This window comes from Danio rerio, chromosome 23 (assembly GCF_052040795.2).
Source record: "Danio rerio strain M-AB ecotype USA chromosome 23, GRCz13ab, whole genome shotgun sequence".
NCBI classification, from domain to species: Eukaryota; Metazoa; Chordata; class Actinopteri; order Cypriniformes; family Danionidae; genus Danio; species Danio rerio.
The window spans coordinates 11,156,063-11,180,304 of record NC_141043.1 but is presented as its reverse complement, the minus strand read 5'-3'; the positions used below and the strand labels follow the sequence as shown (position 1 = coordinate 11,180,304).

General features: G+C 37.8%; 1 protein-coding gene across 1 annotated transcript in view; it reads left to right on the top strand.

Annotated features, from left to right (window-relative positions):
* pdzrn3a (PDZ domain containing RING finger 3a) overlaps positions 1-24,242 on the top strand; it is an 86,969-nt gene that overhangs the window by 3,110 nt on the left and 59,617 nt on the right. The window contains exons 2-3 of the mRNA XM_087306664.1: positions 7,019-7,105; positions 12,830-12,937. Coding sequence (XP_087162790.1) covers positions 7,019-7,105; positions 12,830-12,937 — 195 coding nt within the window. The remainder of the gene's footprint in view (positions 1-7,018; positions 7,106-12,829; positions 12,938-24,242) is intronic.

The following is a 24,242-nucleotide window of genomic DNA, read 5'->3' as shown; positions in this document are numbered from 1 at the left end:
CAAACAAATAAATAAACAATAATAACAAAGAGTGTTAAAAAACTGAGTTATTTCCAAATACACATGCTTTGCCCCATATGGTCTAAAACCTGACAAGTGGACAAATCTAAGCTTGTTTTTAATAAAAAAAATATAAATATGCATATAATAAATAATTATGCTAATAATAACAACATTATACAAAAGCAAATTGTTATGAATTATCTGAAAAAGCACCAGCGTGGTGCAAAACTTCTGAACGACTCTTGCGAAAAGCTGAAACTAGCAAACAACAATTGCGTCGCGCCTTGTCGCATTTCGCCGGGTGTATGATAGGGCCCTCAAAGTGACATCTCTGTAATATATTTTAGAATTCTTCTACATTTAATAACTTGCAATGAGTCTTTTACAGTGATGTGGGGGACTTTTTTACCACTCATCTTTGCAGAATTGTTGTAATTAAGCCACATTGAAGGGTTTTTGAGCATTAACCGCCTTTTTAAGGTCATGCCACAACTTATCAATTGAATTCAGGTCAGAACTTTAACTAGGCCACTAAAAAGTTTTAGTTTTTGTTTTCTCAAGTCTTTCAGAAGTGGTCTTGAAGGTGTGCTCTGGATCATTGTCCTGCTGCAGAACCCAAGTTCACTTCAGCTTCCAGTCATTAAGAAATGGACAGACATTCCCCTTTAGAGATGTCACGTTATATGGCACCTAGTTTACCCCTTTTTCAAGATTTTATATTAATATTATGGTTCTTCTGAGTGTGCCACTTGAGGTTAAGTTCAAAACACAATTCAGATTTAGTTTCGACTTCCCGCCCAAATTAACAAGGAGGCGGAGCAGACAGGCAGACAGAGAGAAGCAACATGAGTAAGAGGAACAGAATTTAACTGTACATGTATGACTCTGACACATACCAAGCAGAGAGTACAAAATAACTTGTGTTTTTTTTTTTATAGTTTTACAGCCAACTATGTGCTACTTTAATATTACATGCTTGTACATAGAGACTATAAATCACGCACAGAGTTAATTTTGACTAAGTCATCGGATGCGCCGCTCAGAGCCGCAACACGGCACAACAGATGCACACATTCACATGTTATTTAAAATGAAACTATTCAGATGGCGCTCTGTGGCGCAGCAGAAAAATGAACAGTGTCCTGAGTCGTGGCTGGGGGCTGCGGACAGCCGCCGACTTGAGGTGCTGATGTGTGTACCCTGAAAGAAACCTATGTTTAGAGTTCTAAAATGCATGGCGCTGCATGGCTTCTGGTGTGCGACCTGCAGGCAAGTTCGTTATTTTTTTCCAATGGAGGGACGCCCACGTGAGGCAACACGCTCGCACTTTCCAGATGCATCTAGTTAAGATCACAGGGAGCTTCTGTGACTGCGAAAAATGCAAACAGCTGAAGTTTAGGGAAGATGTAATGAAAAGTACATGTTTGCAAACCCACCTAAACAATGGCTCCGATGAGAACGATCATGTGGTGAATGTTGATCTTGTGTTGAGCCCAATGAGCCTTACATCTAAAAATAGAGCAAGGGTGTTCCTTTGGTGACATCGCTTTGACTCACGCTGAAAATGGCGGACGACAAACTGAGGATATGGTCATGCACTCTTGTCAATCATTATTGGTGAGCAGGGGGACCACACTCCTACGTCAAGTTGCGGTCTATCTAAAAACCGCTCCAAATGGTCCACCGTTTTTATTTTGTGAAATTGAAATAAAAAAGGACTTTGTGTGTTTATATACCCCCAATATGACAGTCTTTACACTGTACCTACACAGATGTCTGTCCAAACAGCTTGAAAAGTAGATTTTTCACCATATGTGCCCTTTAAGCGTACCTCTCCATTAACAAGCAATCCTTTTACACTTTTTTTGTATAACTGATACAGAATATACACAGTATATATATAGCTTGTGACAACATTTTGTTACTTCTAGCTGTGATTTTCCATCATAATTGAATTCAGCACCTCACACAAGCAGAATCTTTTCAAGCACTTTAATTTAATTAGATTTTACTGAAGATTGATGAGATCCACGCTGAGATCTCTCTCAAGACTAAAAACACTTCACTGCCACCAAGCCAGAATTGTCAGTTAATTTTCATGTCAGTTTAAAGCATTCACACTCCAGCGATCTACATCAGTACATACGGAAATCAAGCTTTTGAACATCCTCATTCACTATTCAAATGCCTTCCCATAATTACCCTGTCTCGCATATAGTGAGTGAATAGTCTGTGGAAAGAGCAAAACTTAAAACATGGCTCTAATTGAGCTGACAGGCGGCATGTCTTGTGGACTTCAGAGATATAATACCGAAAGAAAAGAGTCCGTTCTTGCTCTCTGCGCTCTCTGTGGTTTGAGTCAGACTCTAATCAAGAGCTCATGATGTTTGTCTCATTCAGTGTGACAGATTTCCGCCTGCAGCTGCTGTTTCAGCGGGGGACGCCACTGCTAGAAATGTTAACAGACAACTCACTTAAGTTCAGATATTTTAAGGCTATCTTACTGTCTGTCATTCTTGAAAAGTCATAGGCCTTGCCTCCGCTTTCAGTCGGGCACATCTGCCTCATGACAGCTGATCAAACCCAGCTGCTGAGACAGCTTGATGTCTGTCATAAAGCAGTTTTACAAATATGGATTTAACTTTACTGGGTAGAGGCAACATCTTATTTTAGCGGTCAATTTAAAGGGATAGTTCATCCAAAGCTAAATATTCTGCCTACATTTAATCACTCTTGACTTGCATCAGTTTAAGGTTTTTTCTGTTGTACACAAAAGTAGATATTTTGAGGAATGTTGGAAGTCTGTAATCATTAATGTCTATACTATAGTATGAAAAACAAATTATATGGAAGTCAATGGTTACAGGTTTTCAGCGTTGTTCTGAATATTTTGTGTTGTGTTCAACTAGTCAAAAAAACTCAATCTGATTTGGAAGAAGTCAAGGGTCAGTAATTTATGACAGAGTTTTCAATTTTGAGTGAACTATCCCTTTAATGTTTCATTAAACTTGTTGAATCTCTGCAACTCACATAAATATTGTTTTGATCCTCTTTGACCCACATACATATTGTTGAATAATGCAATTAAAATATGCAGTTAAATTGGGCAAAACCTGCAATCAAAAATAAATCTTTTATTCACTCCCGCTACATATTTTAGTATTAAAAAGAAGGAAAGAAGTGTAGTTCAGTCCCTCTGTTAATTCTATTACACATCTCATGAGCTATTTCTTTAGGATATCAAATAGAAAAACCAAGGCAGGCTCATTAAAAATACATGCTTCAACCTACATTTCTATGAAACCACTAAAACACACTCATACACTACGGGCAATTTAGCCTACCCAATTCACCTGTACCGCATGTCTTTGGACTGTGGGGGGAAACTGGAGCACCTGGAGGAAACCCACGCAAACACAGGGAGAACATACAAGCTCTACACAGAAACACCAACTGACCCAGCCGAGGCTCGAACCAGCGACCTTCTTGCTGTGAGGCGACAGCACTTCCTACTGTGCCACTGCATCATTACGAACATGTTAGCCTTACCTATATATCTCCATATGGACTACTGGATTCGCTGGTCTAGGTCCGTGGGTCTCAAAGTGGGGGTCATGTGACAATAAGAGGGGGGGTGGGTTATTTGGTGATTTCTAAGAATTAAATTTATTTCATTAAACTATTAGAATTACCATATTTTATCCATAACCTCCTGAAGATAAAAAATATTAATAGTAGTTAATAGGTACATTAAAATAACAACATTAAAATAAAAAGCCAGCATTACGACTCCTGGGGTGATTGCATTAAATTAAAGACACAACAATTGCATCAGATGTAGCAGATTGATTTTATGCATCAGCTTGAATTTCAAATCAAATCACTTTTATTGTCCCATCATCAGCCGCACATGTGATATCATGAGTGATAAGCTTAGGTGCTGGCTCCAGAAATACAAAATACAGAAAGTGCAAATACAATGACAGTGCAAAATACAGACAATACAAAATACAAATAGTACAAAATACAGATGTTATACAGTGCAAATACAATGACAGTGCAAAATACAACAGCATACTCCCAAAAAAAAAAAAACAGGTCAATGTAAGTTAAACAGCGATATGTGCAATGAATAGGTGTCCACATAGTTGTTGTAGGCAGTATTCTTTCAAGTATGGATTGGTTAAAGTGCAGTGCATGCTACATATTGATGGTGTGCATTGAGGGGTATGGAAGAGTCTGTCTGTGTGGGGTGTTTTAAGTGTTCATCAGCCTGATAGTCTGAGGGATGAAGCTTTCCTTAGGCCTTTGCGAATGCTGCTGGTGCTATTGCCATACCAGGTAGTGATACAGCCAGACAGGATGCTCTCCACAGTGCAGGTGTAGAACGAGCGGAGGATGTGGGGGCTTATTCCAAACCTCCTGAGACGCCTGAAGAAGAAGAGACGTTGTTGTGCCTTCCTCAGCACTGCGTCTGTGTGAGCCGTCCTTGTCAAATCCCCAGCAATGTGTACTCCAAGAGACTTGAAAGTGCTGACTCTCTCCACTGGTGTCCCGTTGATGGTGATGAGGGTGTGTTCTCTCTTCTCTCTCTCTCTTTTCTCTCCACCAGCTCCTTGGTTTTGCTTACGTTGAGTAAGAGGTGGTTGTCCTCACACCACTGCGTCAGAGTGAGCACCTCCTCTCTGTAGGCCGTCTCATCATTATCGTGATTAGGCCCACCACCGTTGTGTCATCAACAAATTTAACGATGACGTTGGAGCTGTGTTTGGCTGTACAGTCAGTGTTTGGCTGTACAGGGAGTACACACATGACAGCTGACACCTTTACGGCATTCATGCACATTAAAAATAAATACAGGCCACAACTAAACATGGAGGATGGTCTCCGAGTGGCGAGATTACTTGGGCTTATTCTGCCATTACATGCAAAGTTTGTATATTCATAACCACCTCAGAGAATAGTCGGGGCTGCGAGTCACTGGCATTGTTATTTTGGGGGTCGCAAGCATAACATTTTGGGAACCCCTTGACATTTGAAATTATCTTATATAGCCAACTCAAAGCAAAAAAAACAGTAATTTCAAAATATGGACAGAATTTCAAGCAGCCTTGGGTTGGAGGGGGTCCGGTTCGAGGACCACATGATTTCTCTATTATTCGAAGACAATGTTGTTCTGTTGGCTTCATCGAACATGGACCTTCAGCATGCACTGGGGCGGTTTGCTGCTAAGTGTGACGCGGTTGGGATGAGAATCAGGACCTCCAAGGCCATGGTGCTCCACCAGAAAAAGGTAGTTTGCCATCTCCAGGTTGGAGAAAAATCCTTACCCCAGGTGGAGGAATTTAGGTATCTCTGGGTTTTGTTCACGAGTGAGGGAAAGATGGAACGTGAGATTGGAGGAGGACCCAGGACACGCTGGAGGGACTTTGTTTCTTGGCCTGCCTGGGAACACCTCGGGATCCCACCGGAGGTGCTGGAGAAAGTGTCTGGGGAGAGTCAAGTCTGGGGTTCTCTCCTAAGACTGCTGCCCCTGCGACCTGGCACCGGAAAAGGGGCAAAAAATGAATGAATGAATGAATGAATGAATTATAAAGACCTATATTCACGATTTCACAAAAATCAGCATGCCAAAAGTAAATTATTTTCTTTTCTTGGCGTAGCAAATTAACAAGCAACTTGACAAAATTTTGTCTTGCATAAAAAATAATACATTAAATAAAAAATGGGATTTAATTAACAAACAAGTAAAATAAATACATTTTATATGAAATGAAAAATAAAGTTCTAAGAACTGAAACCAGCTCAAATGTTCCTGAATAAAACGTATTACAGTAATGTACAAATAAGTATGTTCAAAAAAGCATTTTAAGAGGTCTTTTGAGTGTTCAGAATCACTGTACAAGCGAAAAGCTAAATACAGAAAGTATTACTTTAGAAAATGCGGCATAAATTCATCCCATTTGTCATTTTAAATCCTTTTGTTCACATGTAGGTGCTGCTTGTCAATCAGACAACGCTTCTATGTTTGCTCTTACTGTCAGTTGCGGGAAAAATGACCGGTGAAAAGGTTTATGATAAACCGCTGTGAGTTTAAAACTTTAACTATGGAGCTGTGGAGTCAGATTTGTCCAGTGTCAGATTTTGATCCAAGGAATACGGTTAGTTACTGAGTTGTTAACGCACAGCAATACCACACAAAGAAAGGACGGACTTTGATGGAATAAACCATGTGAGGAAAGCTCCATTATAGTGCACTGGACAAGTCTGAACAAGTTTGGCCCACGCATGTATGAGTCAGGCAGTTCTGTATAATTCCGTAATCTATTTAGTTTAAAGATATCAGCTCAATTTTGACATCTGACCGATTACATTAAAAATTGATCAGCTGATAAAGATATGACCGCCGATATATCGTGCATCCCTATATTGTACTAATACTTCTGTGAACACCTCAGTGAAAATACTTTTGTATATAATAAACCTCTATTAATTGTCTTAATTGATTTTTTTCCTGTCATTAGGCACTCACCTCCAACATATATCAGGCATAGAAAATATTGAAAAAAAAGTTGTATATCGTGCTAGTTTCCCAGCAATTTGTGATTTATTCTTGTGAGCACATGAAATGAATGCTTTATTCGCAAATGTTTTACACACACATTTTCATTTTGTGCTGTAAATTTTCAATTATGGTTGGAAAAAATAGCTACTGTGTCATAAAATACGGTAAACTTGTGTTCGTAAGTGATTTGCAGACATTTTTAGTACCTTGATTGTGACTTTGCCAGGTGTCTCTGAGGGTGTGATCTGTCTTCTCTGCTTGATATATGATAATACCCTGAATCTCATGTGGCTTTGCCGTTTCATTAGGTAGCTAATGGAGAGAGCTCTGCTTCTTCAGGGAGAGATGGTTAGCAGGGTCAGTGAAGCTGTGTTGAAACCTGCTGTAACAGTCTGTCTGTTGCAGCATCTGAAATAAGTGTCTCTCTCTTTTTTTATTCCTCTGTTTCAGGGAGAAGAAACAATGAGCTTCAAAGTAACCCTTCACAAGACGTCAGGGTCTCTCGGATTCAGTATCATTGGAGGAAGATTGTGTGAGGTATGTAAACGTCATACGTGTTAAATTAACTGCATGTAAATAATAATTAGCTTTCTCTTTATCCTGTGGAACATAAAATAAAATGTTTAGCTGCTTTTTATGTACAGTGAGATTCACTGGAGCCTACAGTTTTAAGAACCAAAAGTATCATACAAGTAGATGACCTGTAAGAAGTTCAATAGTTTTTTAAGAGGAGAAGACAAATCATCATTATTTAGTGATAATCTTTGCGAAACTTGCTTTGGCACAATGATGTTCATTTGCATTTATTGTTCAGAAGAAAACAACTCGGACATGTTCCGAAATGTACAGTTGAAGTCAGAATTATTAAACCCACTGAATTATTAGCCCCCCTGTTTATTTTTTTCCCAATTTCTTTTTAACAGAGAGAAGATTTTTTTTAAACATAATAGTTTTAATAACTGATTTCTAATAACTGGTTTATTTTATCTTTGCCATGATGACAGTACGTAATACTTTAAATGTTACATTGCATGTTTACATTAGTTATGGCTTATTGTAGCATATACATTTGTTTAAAACTCACCGGCCACTTTAATAGGTGCACCTTACTAGTACCGGGTTGGATCCCCTTTTGACTTCATAACTGCCTTATTGCTTTGTGGCATAGATTCAACAAGGTACTTGAAATATTCCTCACAAATTCTGGTCCATATTGACATGATAGCATCATGCAGTTCCTGCAGGTTTGTCGGCTGCACATCCATGATGTGAATCTCCCGTTCCACCACATCCCAAAGGTGGATTGAGTTCTGGTGACTGTGGAGGCCATTTGAGTACAGTGATAGCATCATGCAGTTCCTGCAGGTTTGTCGGCTGCACATCCATGATGCGAATCTCCCGTTCCACCACATCCCAAAGGTGGATTGAGTTCTGGTGACTGTGGAGGCCATTTGAGTACAGTGACAGCATCATGCAGTTCCTGCAGGTTTGTCGGCTGCACATCCATGATGCGAATCTCCCGTTCCACCACATCCCAAAGGTGGATTGAGTTCTGGTGACTGTGGAGGCCATTTGAGTACAGTGAACTCATTGTCATTTTCAAGAAACCAGTCTGACATGATTTTCACTTGTACACTGTGGTCATAAAGCGAAGGACATGGTCAGCTACAATACTCAGGTAGGCTGTGGTGTTGACACAATACTCAATTGGTACTAATGGGCCCAAATGCTGCCAAGAAAATAACCCCACATTGTTGATATGAGGCAGGATGGATCCATGCTTTCATGTTGTTGATGCCAACTTCTGACCCTACCATTCGAATGTCGCAGCAGAAATTGGGACTCATCAGACCAGGCAATGTTTTTTCAATCTACTATTGTCCAATTTTGGTGAGGCTGTGTGAATTGTAGCCTCAGTTTCCTATTCTTAGCTGACAGGAGTGGCACCCAGGGTGGTCTTCTGCTGCTGTAGCCCATCTGCCTCAAGGTTGGATGGTTGTGCATTCATAGATGCTCTTCTGCATGCCTCGGTTGTAACGAGTGGTTATTTGAGTTACTGTTGCATTTCTATCAGTTCAAACCAGTCTGGCCATTCTCCTCTGACCTCTGGATTTTCTAATTTTCTGACCATTCTCTGTAAACCCTTGAGATGGCTGTGCGTAAAAATTAGAGTAGATCAGCAGTTTCTGAAATACTCAGACAAGCCCGTCTGGTACCAACATCCATGCTACATTCAAAGTCACTTAAATCATATTTCTTCCCTATTCTGATGCTCAGTTTGAACAGCAGCAGATAGTCTTGACCATTTCTACATGCCGAAATGCATTGAGTTGCTGCCATGTAATTGGCTGATTACAAATTTGCGTTAACAAGCAGCTGGACAGGTGTACCTAATAAAGTGGCCGTTGAGTGTATATCATTTCAGTTTAAAGAAAAAAATAGATGGAAAGTACCTTAAATACACATATGATTCTGTAATAAGTCCCATAAACGTTTCTTTTACTCTAAAAACAGCACTCAGTAGGTGTTTTTTGTAAATAATGGTGAAAATGTATGATAGCCAGAAATGAATCAAACCCGTCAGGACACATTCTAACGTACAGACAAAAAAAAAACAGTAGGTTAGTTGGCCACAGAAGACATTTGTCCCGTCATTTCTACTGTACCTCCATTGTACGAAAGCAAAACAAAAATCAGCAAGCGGGCCACATGTAAAAAGATAATTGCAGATTGCACAGTTTGAGCTCCACACATTTCTGTCGAGTACACTGTGTGAAATGTGAGCGTGGGTGCTATTAGCTTCTCACATAGACTGTGTCCAAATGGAGAGGAGAGAGCAAGCTGTGGCTTTGGCTTTCACTCACTTCACATTCTCCTCTATAATCTAGCGAGAATCACCACAGGCTGTTTACCACCTGTTCTGTCTTCACGGACAGCCATGGTTAACCAGGTTTACGCTTGCTCGACATACATTTATGCACAGAGAGTTTGCCCCTGAGTGACGCTCAACTGGATTCAGAATTGAGGATGCTTTGGACTTTTTTTGTTGTTGTTATTTTTTTATATAGAAGGCTCTAATTTTGGTTTTCATAACTGTGCCAGACTTACAATGGCTGAGAGAGCTCAAACACGATGCAAGATAATAGAAAAACACAATAAAATTGAAAAAACATAATCATTTAGACAATTTACATGCACTAAACACAAATGCTCACAACACATGCAGAGAAACATCCTACAAATAAAGTAAATCACAATAAAAAAATATGGAGGGACCACAAAAGTGACAAACCCAGTTGCTTCCTGTTCAGAGTTAGCATGTCACGGTTGTGGGCTTGTGCACTTGTCTGATTGTTTGTTTTGGTTCCCCTGTGCACTTGTTATTCTGTTGTTATGGTCACGTGTTTGGCAAGCATCAGCTGTTCTGATCACCTGGCCAGCTGTGGCTCATTATTGCGACAGTGGCGCCCCCAAAAAAATTTCTTAGGGGTGGCCAGAAGAAGCCACATCAAATCTTGGGGTGCCACACAAAAAAATAATGAATTCAGTATAATGTTATATTTTTGTTTCTGGTAAATCTAATAATTTGGTTTTAATTAATTTAATTAATTACTCTTATAATATAGCATTTTTTTCCTTGAAATAGTTTACCAAGTACATGTGCAAACCAAATAAAAATCAATATTTAGTTTAAAAACACTTTTCATACATGTATAAATAACTTTTCAGTTATTTTTCACATACTTTTACTCTACAGCACACAGTCTATGCCATGTCTAAAATTTATGAAGATGAATGAATTAATTAATAAAACAAATGAACAAACTGAACAAGAGGCATTACTATAAACACACACACACTCACTATACAGACCCTAATAATATCATTTATCCATATTACTTTTTGAACCACAATATTATTGATATAGCTTCTTCTATTGATGTACTTAAGGTAAATATTAAATTGCCATTGCTGTCTATTGAACGCGATCAACGGCGATCGGTGAGGCCCGCAGTAGCCGTTCTAGTTTAAATGACACCCTGGGCGACCCACCCCATACACCCCCCACTCCCCTTCAATTGTTAGATTTATTTTTCAATAAATATAACAATTTATTTATATTTATTCTAAATAAATACAATTATTATTAATATTTTTATACAACTATTCTAAATAAATACCAGAAACCAATCCTAAATGTTACTGGAAAACAATGTAACAACTGGAGTGATATGTCAAGATCACTTAAGAAATGTTTTGCATGAATATTAGTTATGACAATTCTATAGTATACAAAAAAAATATGTTTTATTGAATTATCTGTGGTCTTAGACCTGATTCCTGGCCGAGAATTAATGTTATGAAGGCTTACCTCCCTGACTCATTATTCTTCATTTCTGCTTAGTGAAAGTATTATCATCAACAAATTATATCAACTTTACTTAGTCAACTTGCAAAACTCGCTGAATGCCGACACCTCTGCACAAAAGGCTGTTACTCTGGTTTCACGGCGCATGAGCGGCACGTATTTTATCGGCGCGCATGCAAACAACTGGTATTCACACAGGAGTGCGTGAGGTGCACAGGAATGGTTTTCTGCACCCATGCGTCAGTTTGCTTTCACCCGCCAACTATGAACACCCCCTAACGTCTTTATTTTGGGATTGCCACTAAGTTAATACACTTGCATAAAGTAAATCGTTTCCCAATGCTTTTACTAGGGGATGGGTTTTTTTACCGTCTATGCATGTCGCCCCCAGCTGCCCCTCTGGGCGATCGCCCATATTGCCCATGCCTAAATCTGCCATTGAAGGAGGGGGAGGAGCAGTGAATCAGCTTTGTTAGTGCCACCAATAATTTAGTGGCTGCATTTATTTATTTTATTTATTGAAATATTGGGAATTTACATAAGTGCATTCAAAATTAATAATATCAACAGCAAAGTCATATTAGGGTAGCCTTGGGTGCCCCTATCTGGGCGATGGCCATATGTGATCGTGACAATATTTTACAAATGCTCTTTTTGTAATTGCAGTTAAAATTTAAACTTGTTTTGTTTTGGAACTCTGTTCCAATTTAGTTTTGTTTTGAAGGGTAATATTTGAATTATCCTTTTTGTCTTTTCAAGTAAACTTTGCCTTTCTTTGCATTGTTTTACGAATGGCTGTACAAGCTAAAATTAAAAAAGTTCTTTGACTTAGTTTAAGTTTTTATTGTGTAACAAGCTAATTTGCTTACATTTCAATTCAACAAATATATTTTTGATTGGAAATTCTATATTATTTGATGGATACTTTATTTAATTTTGTCCTTCCTGTAAAATGTTTTGTTCTGTTTTGTTTTTTGAAATCGAAAGTAAAGCAGGACTGTAGCAATTATCTTCATATTGGCCAAGGTCTTTCACTTTAGAAATTAAATCAATCAGAATGATGGACAGGGTGGCTGATGATGTTATTGTTTTTAATGCGATTTAGAGGAAATGGGGTGGAGATTGACATTGTGGCTCCCGAAATATTTTGATTATATCCAAACAAGGAAAATAGATAGTGTTTGTTTAACAGCACAAACCAGAACAAATCGTGCACAAATGACCTGTGCTGATTTGGAGAGATTTGAGCAACATGGGGTGGAAAATGATGTCACATGGTCACCAAAATAATGCTTAATATCTCAGCCTTCAAACCAGCACAAACATTTACAAATATTACAAACAAAGCACAAAAGAATGACATAGTTTTAGGGATTACTTATTTTTATAGGGAGCCAACTTCACGAGAAGGTTTGCAAACATGCAAGGAAATTTACATCAATAAACCTCCGGCCTCATGGCAATTTAGTTAAATTAAAAAATCTAAATCGGTCTGATCCCTTTATTTGTTTTTCTGTTTTTGATCTGAACGCATGATCAGAAAATTAGATAAAGAGTCATTATTCATGTTTTCTTTCTGTTTCAGAAAACAAATAATAAAAAAAACAAGTTGTTTATTTGCTTTTGAATTTTTGCTTTGAATTTTAAAAATTTACCTAACGAATGATACACGGATTTTAGTTAATATATTTTATAAATATGTTTATTTGTTTATAACATGTATACATAGTTATTGTGCCATTGCAGACGCTTACCTTAAAACTGTACATTCATCAATACATGATTTTACAGTTTGTGTTTTTAGCATTTTAGCTTAGATACATTTAAGGAAGAATCTGAAAAATCTATAATTACTTCACTGATCTAATATTCAACACTTGCTTCTATCCAAGGAACTGGATGAGCATGGAGACTTCAGTGACGGGATCTATATATCCAAAATAGTGGAAAACGGAGCAGCGGACAAAGCTGGACTGTGTGTTCATGACCGGATCACTAAGGTTTGCAAAGTTTCATTTCTTAGACGGGACGAAGGCCAAAAATGCAGAATCAGAATCAAAACTCCACACTATGGAGGAGAAAGTTCACCAAAGACAATCACTAGACTTATGAAAGCTGAAGGAGACAGACATCATACTGCTAGCCTGAGCTCCTCAACTGGTGCCAATGTTTTCACAGTCTGTCTGTTAGATTTGTCAGATCTACTCAGACTAACAATGTTGGCGCCGTCGCAGGTTGATTTCACACTGGGCAGGCTTCTTTAAAAAAGGGCATTAGTCTGTTCATCCAGCAGTTATTCATCCCTAACAGGAACAAAATGTTTCATCCAACAATAGAGAATGATATAAAATATGAGATTTGAGTGTATTACGGGTGTAGATTTGGATCTAAGTGTAAAAACATTTAGATTGTCATAAATTTTGCACAGTGATGGTGACACGAATCTAAACTCTAAACAAAATCATGTCAAAAAGAATGAATGCATTGTACAAACATGGAGAAAATAACAGGTACTAGGTGTTTTTACTTCACTCATTTACTTAAGTACTTAAGTATTTTTATTTTAGGAACCTTTTACTTTTATTTCACTACATTCCAAAACAAATTATTGTACTTTTTATTCTGGTAAATATCCGGAATGAAGCTGAGAAAAGTTTTTATGAAGGGGAGAAACTGGAGAGACTAGATAGTGGTGTTTCATTTGGTGAACAAGATTCATTTTATCAGTGAACCTGTTAAATCAGGTTCACAAATTGCACTAAACAATTCATTTGTAAATTAACATCTGACATCGTTCATGAGTAAACAACCCACTGATTCATATGATCCATTTAGAGCGAGTCTGCAGTCGGTGATTCACTGATTCAAAGGAGTTGAGTGTGAGTTTCCAGTAAACGATTCCCTGATTCAAATTATCCATTCAGAGTGAGTCTACAGTCAGTTATTCACTGATTCAATTGAAGCATTCAGGGTGAGTTACCAGTAAACGATTCACTGATTCAAAAGATCCATTTAGAGTGAGTCTCCAGTAAATGAGTCAATCATTCAAATGATCTGTTCAGAGTGAGTCTCCATAAACAATACCCTTATATTACAAATTGATCTGAATGGGGTATATTCTGTTAATGTGACTTCTATGTGTGAATGATCTGTACAGAGGGAGTCTCTATTAAATGATTCACTAATTCAGAATCATCCATTTTGAGTGAGTCTACATTTAAGGATTCACTGATATTACAAACTGATTTGAATGGGGTTTAGCATGTGAATGTGGCTTTCGGGTGTGAATGATCCATCCAGAGTGAATCTCTAGTAAATAATTCACTGATTCAAATTATCTGTTCAGAGTAACCGTACGTTCACACCGAAAGCGGTGAGAGCGTCAAATCTCGCTACATGGATCTCGTATTTAAAGGAGCCGTTGCAGCATATCAGTTACATTCCAGCATAAAACATGTTTCTAGCGTGAAAATGTTGCGCACTTCTTATCAAACTCAAATAACAATGGAAGATCAAGTTGCGTATGTTGTGGCTTTGCTCTATTTATCCAATATGTGTCCATATGTCTGAAATATTCTGAAAAAGCTATACTGTTTTGTACTGTCACGTCGCGTGAGATTCCCCCTTTTTTAAGATAAATATATATATAACATTAATGCACATCAGTAACTCGCCAGTAACTTATTTAATGCATGTTCCTGTAAGAAAACATTGTAAATAATTGGAAATCCAGTGACCGCAATCATCAAACCCTTGGGAACAACTGTGGTCGGAACCAAAGAACTCCTATCAAGCGGTGGACGTCTTCATTCTGATTGCCGAACCACGTCATAGCTCATTACTATAAAGTTGACTTGATTTCAACTCCCTTTGACGCCCACACTGGCGAAGACGCACCGTGCTGCTCCTCGCCGCTTAACGCTGCCGGCTCTCATTAAAAATTAATGACTTCCGGCTACTTTGACGCTCTCGCCGCTTTCGGTGTGAACGTACGGAAAGGGTGCTTTTACATCTGTAGTTCAGTTAATTTGGTCTGGACCAAGGGCAATAAATGGTACATTGTTACAAAATGTCGCTTTTTACTATGGAGGGACGACTGCGCTGGCTGATTGTATCCCTGCTTTATACAAACTATACATTTCAAGAATGAATCGCAGCCATGGCTGGAAAACAGTGTTTTAATGCATCGCACGTCACTTCAGTAGGAGGCATGAATTCATTTAACTAAACTGCGACATGGTCATCTTGCGGAAATATTACCAACGATCCATCGGGTAATGTTTTTCCCTCTCTGTTGGTAAAGCGCTGTCAACAAAAATTTTTCCTCAATATCCAATAATGCAAAGTGTATCGGCCTATGGCAGCTGGATTAGTCCAAAAGGCACAGTACTTTTTGCGGTTGGGTCTGTTTTTGTTCGGATCATATTCTCACCACAAACGAACCGCTCCAGGGTTCGTTTAAAAGCATTCCGAGACCACCTCTTCAAGCAGGTCTCGGTATACATTTTTGGTCTGCTTTTGGTGTGCACTCAAGTACGATTGCTGCATTCACACCTGCCCAAACGAACCGCACCGAGAGGGAAAACAAACTAGTGCAATTCAATCGAACTAAATAAGGCAGGTGTGAAAGCACCCTAAGGGCCTACTCACACTATGCCATCCGTACCGTGCCCAGGCCCGTTTCCCGGATCGTTTGAGAAGTGTGAGTGCGCTGAATCGGGCTCAAGCACGGTTCACTTGGCCGGCCCTGGCCCGGTTGGAAGAGGTGTGCCTGAGCGCGGATCACTTGGGCCGAGTCAAAACTCATTTAGAGATATCTGCAAATATTTTTCAATGGAAGTCAATGGAGGAATATGACTAGTCATAAGATATTTGCAGATATCTCCAATCTGATTTCGTACTAGTACAATTGCAATTGCAGATATCTCTAATTGTTATTCTGACTAGTCGAATTATAAATATGACTAGTCAAAATATAATTAGAGATATCTCTAAATATATTTATGGAGTCAGAACAAAGATTTAAATGCTAAAAAGGCTTGCCATAGAGAGCGCTTCTAAACAGCGCAGCAGCGATGACGTAAGCGTGCCGAGGCCCGATATGGTGTGAGCGCGGGCCGTCGGGGGAGACGGGAGGGGGGACAAGCGTGCTTTGGCCCGGTTCGAGGCAACTGTACCTAGTGTGAGTACGGTCTAAGTCTCCAGTAAGTAGGTGCGAACCATGTCTGCAGCCAGTGATCAAAGAGATTAGCCGAGCACAGGCCAGGCAGAGTTGAAAACGGAGCCATCAAGCCGGATAGCTTGTATTGTACTATCTTCTTGATGATCGCCACTGCTTCGCCTATTCAACTATTTACTGATTTAAATAATCCATTCAGAGTGAGTCTCCAGTAAATGATTCACTGATTCAAATGACCCATTCAGAGTCTCAATTCAAGGATTCACTGATATTACAAACTGATCTGAATGGTGTTCAACGTGTGAATGGGGTTTTACATATTTTGTGGAAGTAGCTGATTGGTTGGTATTTTGATTATTCCGATATTTTGATTGGTAGCCATTATGTTATGCAGAGTCATAACAAGTAGCTAGTTAGAATGTAACCCCGCCGGTCCTATATGCCTCTCGTCATTAATTACACAATGCAGAGCAAAAGAGAGTTCGGTTACATTAGAACATATACAAGTATGACATCTGAAAGCATCATTTTGTCGCTGAATGTCTAGGAAAGAGCTCATGTTTTCATGGAGTGTCCTCTTAAACAGGCAGAGCAGAGTATGATAGTTTCTTTCTTGACTGGTTTTGTCTCCTGTGAGCTCTTTGCTGTCTGTCTGACGTGATGAACATAACAATGGTAGCAGCGCCTTTTGAAATCTGTGCATCACACTCCATTTGCTCCCCAAAGAGCGCATGATACAACCGCTCGATTCAGAGAGGAAGACACATGCAGCTTTTGTGGAGCTCTTAGATCCCCTTTGCAAGCAGAGAAGGTACAAATGGTCATTTAAAACCCATATGCTGCAGTTTTGTCCATTATTCAGGTTTTCTGAAGTCTTCAAATTGGATTGTCACTTACTAATGACATGAATTTCATTCTGTTTTTCATACAAAGCTACTGTCTGAGATATCAAATACTTATATATGGTATTATATACACTATCAATGTCAAATTGATATGACAAATTGATAGTGACTTTTTATGGTGTTTTTGATAGTTATTTATGTATCATGATAAATGCATGTTGTGTATTCATGGATATATTAGCAGTTAGATTAATACAGGGATAAGTATCATACAATATTTTATATTATACTTAGTATATTTATATCAAATATAATAGTTTATGCAATATTTAATAAAATGTATTTATTTCTATAAATTATTACAATTGTATTTGTAAATTTTCAATTTATAGTTTTTATATTTTAAAAACTTTTACATTTTTTTTTATAATTTTATATGATTCATTTACATAGATGTTTTTATTTATCTGTTTATTTATTGAATTAAATATATATATATATATAAAGGGTTCACATGCAAAAACCTCTAAGTGCCATCTGAATGAGGATTTTCCTCAAGCTCCTATATCCTGATTCCGTAATTTCATTTTTAGACAGGGGCAGATTTTTCATGATTTTTGGGTTCTTAGCAATTCCAGCCATGAGGCCCAAAAATTCTAAAATGCACCTTTTGTACTTAATTTTATTATTATTATTATTATTTTGCAGTTTTTTTCTTATATCATTCGATCTCCTTTTCTGCATTTTATCTTAGTGCAAAATGATAATAACATGTAAAGCATCTCGTAAATTGATTTGTTTTCTTAAATAGAATTCACAACTAAAAATAATAAATAAACAATTTCATTTTGAAAACTAAATTTAACTGCAGGGTTGGTGAATGATTAAAGGTGGGGGACACATTTGCACAGGTGAAATAATTACATTCAATTACGTAAAATTTATGCTATCATTTATATGTCCAGGTATTTATTTGGGGGCCCTAAGCAGACGCTGACCTTGTTTATTGCTTAAATCCGTCCCTGCTTTTTTAGCAAAAAACAGGTTATTTTTATCGCTTTTAACATAAAATAACTGAACATAAACATTAGTGGCTGAAAAAAAATGCTCATTATAGAAGAAAATTCCAGATGGCATTTTTGATAACGTAGTGAATATACAATGCATGTATATACATAAAGAAAAAGAGGTTTTACAAAATGCACAGATTAATGTTTCTATATCATTTATATTTATGTTATTATTTTTATATTAGTTATAATTTCTATTTTATATTTAGTTATATTTTATTTATCTTTTAGACAATAAGATAAGTTATTATTTTAAAATCTATATAAACAATAAATAGTTCTATAATGTGTTCTACAGTCTGTATAAATGTGAACACACACAACCGCATCTAAAATGATTATTAAAATGAACATTGTTAAATATTTCATAAATTTAGATTTAAATGCAGATAGATTAGGGTTAGATAGATAGATAGATAGATAGATAGATAGATAGATAGATAGATAGATAGATAGATAGATAGATAGATAGATAGATAGATAGATAGATAGATAGATAGATAGATAGATAGATAGATAGATAGATAGATAGATAGTTCAAAACATTTTTTAACGGAATTAAAAAAATTCTGATTTATTAAGTACAATTGACAATAATTTAAATTAACACAATTCAAATTCAAATTGTTTTGGCATATTATTAGCTTCATAGTGCTCCGGTTTCCTCCACAGTCCCAAAACATGTGTTAGAGGTAAATTGAATAAACTAATTGGCTATTGGGCGATGCAGTGGCGCAGTGGTTAGCACGTTCGCCTCACAGCAAGAAGGTTGCTGGGTCGCTGGTTCGATCCTCGGCTCAGTTGACGTATCTGTGTGGAGTTTGCATGTTCTCCCTGCGTTCGCGTGGGTTTCTTCCATTTGCCCCTGTTTCCCCCACAGTCCAGAGACATACGGTAGGTGAATTGGGTAGGCTAAATTGTTCATAGTGAATGAGTGTGAATAAAAGAATAATATTAGTCTCATCAACAAATATGATGCTTTCAATAACATAAGAAATGCTAACAATTTAATAAGATGAACAGGAGTTAATTCTTAATTGTGTCAAAAATCTAAACATTTAAGTTAACTTAGGAATAAAAGTGTTGTGAATCAGGAAAATCTGCTTGCCCGATCATACTATTGCGACATGTTTGTAGACAGATCACCAAAAAGCCTTCTTGCGTATATGCTTAAAGGCAAACCCAGGTGATTCATATACAGTAAGCATGTTTGTAACATCCTGTAAATCTGGAAAAACAAACTGCTTGAATGTTGTTCTCCTGACTTAATAACATGATGGCTAAGACGCGGTATTTCTCTCTGTTAGGTTGTGAGGTATGGAAAGCATTTCTTCTTTCCTCTGCTTTTATTAAACACACCGGTGTGTGATGAAAACAATCGCCGTGAGCCAATTCAAAGGTTCAGACCACCGGCCTGCGAGGTCAGTGTCAGCAGGACAGCGGTGATATTTTAGCCTGCAAAGTTTATAAAACATGCTTTGAACTCACGTGCTGCATTAGGGGGTCTGTTCCATCCTAGAAGAAATCTAGGGCAGACAGGAGATCTGGGTCAGAGGGGCTTTGGAAGACACAGGAAATGTGTTTTGTTGAGAAACTTATTCTAGAGCTAGAAAAATAAATGTCCTCAAGCTGTATTAGTGTTGCCAACCATTCTGTGTAATACAGAACGATTTATATACATACTTGAAGTATTACAGTTGGAGCCATTTGTAATATTTATATAATTGTGTACTTTATTTGTTTATTTGTTGTATGAGTATTGAGTAATTAAGATTATATTTAAGATTAAGATTATATTATTATTATAATTATTAGCCCCTTTTTGAATTTTTTTTTTTTTATATTTCCCAAACGATGTTTAACAGAGCAAAGAAATTTTCACAGTATGTCTAATAATTTTTTTTCTTCTGGATAAAGTCTTATTTGATTTATTTCAACTAGAATAAAAGCAGCTTTTATTCATTCATTCATTTATTGATTCATTCATTTTCTTGTCGGCTTAGTCCCTTTATTAATCCGGGGTCGCCACAGCGAAATGAACCGCCAACTTATCCAGCAAGTTTTTTACGCAGCGGATGCCCTTCCAGCCACAACCCATCTCTGGGAAACATCCACACACACACACATTCACACACACACACTCATACACTCATACACAACGGACAATTTAGCCTACCCAATTCACCTGTACAGCATGTCTTTGGACTGTGGGGGAAACCGGAACACCCGGAGGAAACTCACGCGAAGGCAAGGAGAACATGCAATCTCCACAGAAACGCCAACTGAGCCGAGGTTCGAACCAGCGACCCAGCGAACTTCTTGCTCTGAGGCGACAGCACTACCTACTGCGCCACTTTCAATTTTTTAAATACTATTTTAGGGACAAAATTATTAGCCCCTTTAAACTATTCTTTTCTGATAGTCTACAGAATAACTTGCCTAATTACCATAACCTGCCTAGTTAACCTAATTAACCCAGATAAGCCTTTAAATGTCACTTTATGCTGTATAGAAGTGTCTTAAAAAATATTATTTACTGTCATCAGGGCAAAGATAAAATAAATCAGTTATTAGAAAGGAGTTATTAAAACTATTATGTTTAGAAATGTGTTAAAGAAATCTTCTCTCTGTTAAACAGAAATTGGGGGAAAAATAAACAGGGGGGCTAATAATTCTGACTTCAACTGTATATTTCGCGTCAGTTCACCTGCTTACGTAAGAGCACAGGTTATGGGTGATCAGCTGGCAGGAGTAGCAGGGAAAAGTGTTTTCTTTGGGGCATTTGTTAGACAAATAAATACATTTTTAGATATGAATGCTAGAATGCATCGTAAAACATCACTGCTCCTGTCGGAACGGCTCCATTTTTACCAAATGATGTCAGAGACCAATATATAAGTCAAAAAAGTGGGAAAAACTTTGCCGTTTGCTTGGATCGGAATAATCCCGAATTACTCCCTGTATATTTTTCCCCAATTTCTGTTTAACAGAGGGAAGATGTTTTCAAGATAACTCATTTCTACTAACCTATTTCTTTTATCTTTGCCATGATGACAGTAAATTACATTTTACTAGAAATTTTTCAAGATTTTAACAAAATTCTGCACAGAAATGGCAAAAAATGTCCGCCGATTCTCTCTGGCCCTACTCATTTCTAATAACTGATTTGTTTTATCTTTGCCATGATGACAGTAAATAATATTTGACGAGATATTTTTCAGATCACTTCTATAGAGCTTAAAGTGACATTAAAAGGCTTAACTAGGTTAGTTAGGTTAACTAGGTAAGTTAGGCTAACTTTATCATTAGGCAAGTATTTGGATAATGATGGTTTGTTCTGTAGACAATCAGGAGCGAAAAAATGTACCTTAATATTAATATTAAAAAAAAAAAAGTAAAACTGCTTTTATTCTAGCCAAAATAAAACAATTAAGACTTTCTTCAGAAGAAAAAAATGAGATAGGAAAAAACATTAGTTGGGAAATATTTGGAAAAAAAAATTTCGCCGGAGGGCTAATCATTTCGACTTCAACTGTACATACAAATGAGCTCAAAATGCATCCCTTCATTAATTTTCTTTTTCGGCTTATTCCCTTTATTAGACAGGGGTTACCACCGCAGAATGAACCGCCAGTAATGTAATCTTCATCGTGAAAAATTAATGGAATTTTAAAAGTGGACATTTTGACTGTTAAAATATTAGATCATGCTAGAAGAGTCTTTTACGAAATAGACAAAAACGCTACAACAAAAAGCATTTTTTATGTAGGAAATTCAGAATTCTAGACAACAGCAATGATCGTAGCACAATGAAAGATTGCAACTAAATTTCTGAAGGTATAGTAGGTGTAAAGGCCCCTGTTTTTAATAAGTTCAGCGCATCTTCAGCCATGGGACGTCAGTAGTCTCCAGCAGTCATAATCGTCTGATCTCATATGAAGCAAGAGATTGCGATGACATATGATGACGTGTGCAGGTGATGTAGTGATGTCCCAATTCTCAGGTGTAAATTTTGAAACCCTCCCCCTTCACACGCTGTTTTAAGGGCCATGGGGAAAGGGTACGGGTACAAAAATAGAATTGGGATTGGGCCTTAATCTCCCACAGCATATCACTAACCCTTCACAGACATCAGTCTCTCTTCTCTGCTGTGATCTTGATCTACTCTTCTTCAGTGTCTTCTACAGTTTACTTACTGTATCATTTTTTGCCGTCCATAACTTTGTTCCCAAGGATTTTCCAGAAGTCTTCAGTTAGGTTTACATCAGGACTCTAGACAAACAATTTCATTATTTCAGTGTTTTCAGCTTCGAGAAAATTTTGCACTGTGACTGAGTTGATTGTCCTGCATGGAAATTGTTGGCTGATTTAGTGATGAATGCAGGGAAGGATCCGCATGTTGCTGAAGGAGCTTCTGATAAACATATTAGCTGATTTTCTACTAAATCGTTTGGTTTGCTTCATAATTCCATTCCCTGGTCCATTTGATTAATCCCTTATCCATGAGGGGTTGCCACAACAGAATGAACCACTGAATGAAAAACATATTTTACAATATTTTCTTTTTCTTTGATGTAATAACTGTCTCATAGTGTTGTCTGAGAGGCTCATTCATTTGGTCTTCACTAGGTCAAACTGCTGTCTGAGAGTTTCAGTCACTTTTGAACAGCTCAACATCTCGCAAAGTCAGTAAAAACCAGAAAGTTTGGCTGACAGTTAAACAGGGTTTGTCAGAGTATTAACACAATTAAACCAGCTACCAGATTGTAATAGGTATCTGAAAGTGTTCTCTAATGCTGATCGGTGTTCTTTGCCAATCATGAAGTATGCTTAAACTGCTCTTTTACTCCTGTTAAAATAACTTCAAATGGGACAAAGCAGTGACTTTGAAATGTACACTCAAACAAATTACATTGGCTCTTTGTTTAAACTATTTATTTAAAATGAGCTGAATCAACACAATTCTTGAGGTTTTTTATTTGGAGACAACTTAATTGTTTGTAAATACAATAAGTTAACTTAAATTCTTTGTGTTGCCTGAATACATTTCAATTGTGTTGAATCTAACATATTTTACAGTGTAGAAAATGTTAGATTGCTCTCTAACTTTAAACTTCACTATACTGTGTATGCTTTAAATTGTATTTTTAAGTAAAGCAATGATGTTGTAACCAGGAGTCTGACACAGAGGGATCCATTTGCAGTATATTTATTTCACACAGTTTAATCACAATCACACAATAAGCACTAGTGTGCGCAATCACATCAAACGTAGGTATATTGGGTCTAAGGGCTGGCAGGCGGCGTGGGTCAGAGGCGAGGTATCAGGCCTGGTTCGGGCAGGCGGCGTGGATCAAAGTCAAGGTACAAAGTAAGGTTCAAGGCAGGTAGCAGGCAAGGCAAGGTCGAGGAACAGTCCAGGTAAAACACAGGAGATCAGGCAAGGAGATAACGCTTAGTAATATCAGCAGGGCAGAACAAGACTTCGCAAAGGAGTGAGTGTGTGAGCTGCTAATAAGTGTGTGCGTGGATCATCAGTGAGATGTTATGCAGGTGTGTGTAGCAATCAGTGTATGAGCATGACGTAATGATTAGAAGTCCGGTGATGGTGACCTCTGCTGGCCAGCGAGGGGAATGACTGGGACCGAGTCGGTGACAGATGTAGTGCTTACTCAACAGTACTTTTTACACTTCAACTGCAGGAGAAACAGGAGCATGTGAAGATTTTCTGGTCCAGTCAGGACTCAAGCCAGAGTACTTCTTGCTGTGAGGTAATCGCACTAACCACTGACACACTGTGCCTCCTCATGATCCAAACTATGCTTGAGATTTAGGCTGCGTCCGAAACCGCATACTTCCATACTATATAGTACGCCAAAATCAGTATGCGAGCCGAGTAGTATGTCCGAATACATAAAATTCGAAAATCAGTATGCTAGAAGTACCCGGATGACTTACTACTTCTGGCGAAATTCTGGAGTGCGCATCTCATGCACGCTGCGCTATCCCATGATGCCCCGCGAGCGAATTCATGAATAGGAGTGAATCGACGCAAATTACGCAGGTAGGTCGCGTGACCATGACAAAATGGCTGATGTAGTACGTCCGAATTCCATTCATACTTTCACATTCATACTGTACAGAACGTACTTTTCTAACGGTTGAGTAGTATGTTTAAATTCAAATACAGTACCTACTGAGTAGTAGGCAG